Source organism: Crocodylus porosus, unplaced genomic scaffold (genome assembly GCF_001723895.1).
Source record: "Crocodylus porosus isolate Cpor-Errol unplaced genomic scaffold, CroPor_comp1, whole genome shotgun sequence".
NCBI lineage: Eukaryota > Metazoa > Chordata > Crocodylia > Crocodylidae > Crocodylus > Crocodylus porosus.
In genome coordinates this window covers 102054542-102060505 of record NW_017728943.1, presented here as the reverse complement: position 1 = coordinate 102060505, position 5964 = coordinate 102054542, and the positions used below count along the sequence as shown (strand labels likewise).

Sequence of the window (5964 nt, the reverse complement as noted above, 5' to 3'; positions counted from 1 at the left end):
ACATCCCAGGATTTGCTTGAGAAGCATCTATGGATGCAAGCCAGCATTTTGGCCACTTTACTAGCTGCAGCATTGCACTGAAGGCTCATGTTCATCCTGTGGTCAATGATGACCCCCAATCTCTTTCTTTCATAATGTTAGCCAGCATAGCACTGCCGAGCCTATAAGGATGCTGCAGGTTTTTTCTCCCGAAGTGGAGAACATTGCATTTTTCGGTGTTAAACAGCATCAAGTTCTTGTCTGCCCATTTGCTGAGCCTGTCCAGGTCAGCCTGGATCGCCCTCCTGTCTTCTGGAGTGGATGCTTTGCCCAAAAGTTTGGTGTCATCAGCAAACTTGGCCAGTCTGCTTCTGACTCCAATGTCCACCTCATTAATGAAGAGGTTGAACAATCTGGGTCCAAGGACAGAGCCTTGGGGGACCCCACTGGTCACAGGACACCATGATGATTGACTTCCATCAATTACTACACTCTGGGTCCAACCACGGAGCCATTTTCCCAGCCAACGGATCATGGTGGACCAAAAGTCACAATTGGCCAGTTTTGCCAAGAGGTGATCATGGGATACCAGATTGAAGGCTTTTTTGAAGTCAAGACATATGACATCAATCTCTTTTCCCTTGTCCAGGTGATAGGCCACCTGGTCGTAGAAGAAAATGAGATTGGTTGAGCAAGACCCACCCGCAAGAAACCCGTGCTGGCTATCCCTTAGGATGTTGGCGTCAGCCAGTCCATTAAGGATGGCCTCTTTAATAAACTTTTCTACGATCTTCCGTGGGATAGAAGTCAGGCTGATGGCCCTATAGTCAGCCAGATCCACTTTCCTCCCTTTCTCGAAGATCGGCACCACATTGGTCTTCTTCCAGTCTTCTGGCACTACACTAGAGTGCCAGGAGTTTTCAACCATCCATGCCAGAGGCTGGGCTATGATGCTCACCAGCTCCTTGAGTACCCTGGGGTGTAGATTGTCAGGGTCGGCTGACTTAAAAGTATCCAGCCTCTCAAGATGTTCCTTCACAAGGTCAGCATTAATGGAGAGCAGGGGATCTCCCTCACCTGGACCTCCCTGTCCTGTGGTGGGCATGGGCATTCCGTGGGACTGATGAAAGACCAATGCAAAGTACCCATTTAATAGGTTGGCTTTTTCCTGTTGTCAGTTGCCCCATCTGGTTCAGCAGGGGTCCAATGTTGCCCTTGCTCTTCCTCCAGCTCCCCACATCTCTGAAAAAGGACGTTTTATTGTCCTTGATGCTCAATCAAGTACTTAGTTTTATATCTCATCCAGAAGAAAGCCATCCCAACAGAAGAATGCTTCCTAGTACCATAGTGGAACATTTGTTCAGAACTGACCCTAAGGCAAGAGATAGATGTTTCTTGCATTTCCTTTGGAGATCTGCCAAGCCACTGTAACCAGGCTTTATGTAGGTCATCTTATGAAAAATGGCAAATCAAAGTTCTGGTATGAAGATACAAAAAAATCAAGGGTCTCTCAATGGTTTAAATCTCATTTAAAAAGCACTTGATTAGTCATTTAACGCAATCTGTGAAATACACACAGCTGAAACTAGTTTTAAAAAAATAAACACACCAAAATCAAGCTCAATTTGTTTATTTAATCCTGCCCCCCCAATAAAAAAGAAAACATCTGTGTATACTACCCTTGGAGCTTGCCATATTATCCAGAAGAACAATTATGAAAATATCTAAGAGGCTAAATACACAAAGTGAGAGAGAGGTGCCCAGATAGGCACCTGGCTGGGGTCTTATGACCCCTGCCACCCCCAGTGCTCCTTCCTGCCCATGGCGGGGGGGGGCGGACTAGATGATCTGTCTAGGTCCCTTCCTACTCATTGATTCTGTGAGATAGAAGCCTATATATTCTGAAGATGATTCAACTCGTCAAGGCAAAAGATATCTGAACTTACATTCATTTTCACACTTCATTCCCATTATCCAAATAACATTTACTGAATAAATAGGAACAACAAAATTGTCAAAGCATTGATTCTTTAGAGTAACTACCTCCCAACTTTACCACCAGAAAAGCAATCAGTTGGGACTCTGAAGTCAGAGCATCCACAAATAAGTGGGATTAAAGGATGAGATTTTTTTACCTAACACGTAGCAAAACCTAAATTTAGCTGACAGGTTGGTTATATACCTGCAATAACCACTACTAGAAACAGAGAGCTCCCATGCCCAACCTAAAGTTTACAAGACTGATACTGCACCCTCAGATTATCCTTTTCAGACACACTATCAGGCCATTAAACACAAACAGTTCTGTGTAACTGCGATCCCAGCTACTATATTTGCAATTTAAAGTATCATGAAATTTACATGAATAGCATACAACTTTGTAGCACACTATAAAAAAGTTATTCAAAAGGAAAAAGTTTACAATTAAGTTTGAAATTAAATTTTCAATAAGTCTTGCTAGAAAATGTAACAGTAATTACTATCTGGAGTTTTTCTCAACTAACTTTCTGCATTATATCACTTGTATTTCCATTCACTTTCCCCTATTTTCATGATTTTTGTATAAAGGAACACTGGATTTTATACACACGTACAGCGCCTTGACATGGTGGCAGCTATCCTGTGAGCTAAGTCAATTTACTAACACAACTAACTAACTAACACTGCATTTAAGTCAATTCTGCTCCACATAGATGTATACGCTCTGACAATGAAGTCAACTTAACTTTTTTAAAGTTGACTTGCCTGTCAGAAAGTTAGTACATGTGTAGGCACCCCTTAAAAGGATCGCAAAGCACTCCAATGCGCTCTAGCGCAATGGCTGACAATCACTGCCCTAGACAATGGTGACAGGCCCAAATTGAAAAATAGAATATATAAATAAAAATAAAGGCACTCATCTAATCTAATATCCTCAATCTAAATAAAACCATGCCAAAAACATTTCTCAGAGCAAAAAAGAAAGAAAAAAAAAATTCAACATACATTTATCAAGAGGAGTGCTTTTCTGCCTGATGATTAGAGTGAATTATTTTCTGATTAAATAATTTTCTATAGAGAATGCTGATTCCTCAAGAGCACAACATTTTGCAAATGTTACTTTTGACAAATCTCCCTAAAAACCACAGGTGGGTTTCTGACAAAGCACTGCCTGCCAGCTCACTTGCTCAACTCCTCAGTAGCAAGCACAGCTCCTGCGTCATCCTGCAATACCAAAGGACTCAATCCAGTGGCACTTCTGGTAAGCCTGACAGCCCTGGGATCCTTAGCCATGATCCTAAGGAAACCCAACACAGGGCTTCTAGGCTTATGACTGAGGCAGCCAGCTTGGGAGCCATGAACCTTGGTCAAGTGAAGAACATACACAGAGGCTGACCTTTCGAAGGACACACACATTGTGACTTTCTACCAGCCCTAATGATGATAGTTGAAATAGGAACTTTACTACCTGCAATATTGAGCCATGACAAGGAGGCTTATTTTATGTTTTGCACAGGCAAAGCCATCATCAAGCACTTTTATACAAGTGCCAGAGGCTCAATTTACTAACTTTTTAAACTCAGCTTCCAGCAGCAGTGATATTTTTACCCAAATCTGATACAGAAACAGTTGAAGTCCCTACCCTCGGAAACTGAGTCTGCTACTACTGCTATGAACCTAAACCACCTGCAGTGGCAGTAAGCCCACTAGAAAATGTCCAACTTGGGACTTTAATGGCACACAAACTAACGAAGTATCAAATTCATCCATTCTCTCTTGTGACCATCTCATTTAAAAATTAACCATTTTTCTTTTACTACCTACGTCTCAGTTCTCGCTGTAATATAGTTTTCTTGCTTTTTCAGTCTGCAGGCTACTTCATAAGAGAGCCTCACCCAGTGCCAGTCTCTGTACTGCTACTGCTTGAGGTTTTCAAAGAGTTATTGTAGCCACAACTGCCCAGGAAATGCCCAAGCATCAAGGATCTTTTGAGATACCTTTTCCAGAACCAACCATAAAGTTGGGACAAGCTTTCAGGCATCAAGTGCCTTCCTCTCAGGTATTTTTAAACTCATTTTTCAGATTGCCAGAAAATACTTTATAGAGCTGCAGTAGCTGCCACAACCCACCGAACAGGAGGGAACTCACAAGGGCCTGTTCTGTGACACTGGCTCTAATGGCTACAGCATTCACCCTGTCTGAGACTAACAATGAACTCTGAATGGCTCAGAGTAGGTTCAGGTGAGCTACAGATTATTAAGGGTTTTCTAGATCTGCGTGATGCCCCATTTCTCTCCTCCTTCATCAGTAAACCCTGTTATGGGGCAATATTGCTTGTGCATGGGGAGGTTCATTCACATGGGAACACCCAAGCAGAAATCATTTCCCCAGGTTTCCGGGTAGGAGTTTGAGCCAAGGTAAGAGTTATGTAGCACCCCACCTCCCCAACTGAACTGGGTGCCCCCTGCTGCCTGGCAAGTAGCAGCACTAGCAACGCTACAAGGTAACAACCCATCTGGCACATGAACTATCATGGCTTCAGCGTTAGTGATGCCACAGGGGTTAGTGTTCTCTAAGCTACATGCAGTTCACTGGATGGGGGAGAGGTCAGGCTTGCCCTCCCAGCCAGGGCTCCACAAACCCCCTTCTGCGCCCTGTAGCCAGAGGCAAGTCCCCCTAGGCCAAGGCCTCCAGGAGCAGGCACATGTTTCATTATGTGGCATTTACAAAATACAAAAGGGCAAAAAGAAAGTAAATGGGGGTTTATGATGGGCTGCATCTCTCAATGCTACAAAACAAAAGGGGCAGATGCTCAGTTTAAATGGAAGTTTCTTCTTCAGACACGGGGTGGCTCCAGCTGGGAACTCGCTGCCACCGGAGGCAGCAGCTGCTGAAGGACTGTGCAGCCAGATCCCAAAAGTGCTTGGACCCGTTCCCTTGGAGGAACAGGCCATCAATAGCTACTGAGCATGGGAGTCGGGAACATGGCCTCAGTCTGGGAACTTTCCAGCCTGGAGGCTGCAAGCAAGAGATGAAGTAGGGAAAACCCTCCTTAAACCTGGGTCACTCTCCCTTGTGGCATCCACTCTCTGCCCCCACCTGATGCAGGCCTGCCCTGCTGTTAACAGAGAGGGCTACTGTGTGCATAACACCTGATTCTTGGGAGAACTAGTAAGAAGAGCAGAGAAAGCATAACAGGTCACAGGCTCAGCGCGAGGGCACCAAGGGGTGCGGCAGGCCTATCTGTCCCCTTTTAGTCAAGGAGTGCAACAGGAGATGGGGCAAGATGCATCTATGGCCTGACTTGCTCATACTTCTGTTACTGCCTTGGGGCAAAACTCTTGGGTCAGGGCAGTGCCAGAGGAGTTTGGGAGCTCTCCCCCAGCCAGCCCCTTCATACCCTTTCCCAGCCCCAAGGCACCACAGAGTACGCGTGCGAACCGCATCCTCACCGACCGCCTAACCAACACTCCCGACGCACACCCACCAGCATTCGACGGCGCGCATGCGCACCACGTCCCCTTGCCCCCCCCGGCACACCCACTAGCGTTCGACGCGGCGCGCATATATGCACGCACACACGCCGCCAGTCCCCGGGCGCCGCCCTGCCCCCTAGCCCCGGGCACCTTCATGAACTCGTCTTTGTCGAAGCAGAGGTTGTCGGGGCCGCGGGGCAGGTTCATCCCGCGCGGCTCCATCCCGGCTGCCGCGACCGGACGCACTCGCTCCCCTCCCCAACTGAGGCTGCGGCACTTCCGCCAGCGCGGCAACTGGGCTGTGCCTGGGCGCAGGGAGCGTCGGCACTCGCCACAGCGGCCCCTGGCGGGCGCCGGCGGCACTGCAGGCGGATGCTCAGCCGCCTGGGCATGCGGTTGCCCGCGGTGGGGAGCGCAGCCCGGGGGCGAGGACTCAGCCTTCCCCCACCGCAAAAGACCCCCTTGAAATAGGTTGGGAAGAGCAGATGGGGCAGGATCTTTCCACTGCCCTGGGGGGGAGTGCACCCCA

At 47.3% G+C, this 5964-nt stretch overlaps 1 protein-coding gene across 1 annotated transcript in view; it reads right to left on the bottom strand.

Moving 5' to 3' along the window:
• The window catches only part of COG2 (component of oligomeric golgi complex 2), a 45169-nt gene extending 39474 nt beyond the window's left edge, over positions 1 to 5695 (bottom strand). The window contains exon 1 of the mRNA XM_019549878.1: positions 5586 to 5695. Within this exon, the coding sequence (XP_019405423.1) occupies positions 5586 to 5657 (72 nt within the window). The 5' untranslated portion in view covers positions 5658 to 5695. The remainder of the gene's footprint in view (positions 1 to 5585) is intronic.
• Positions 5696 to 5964: the final 269 nt, after the last annotated feature.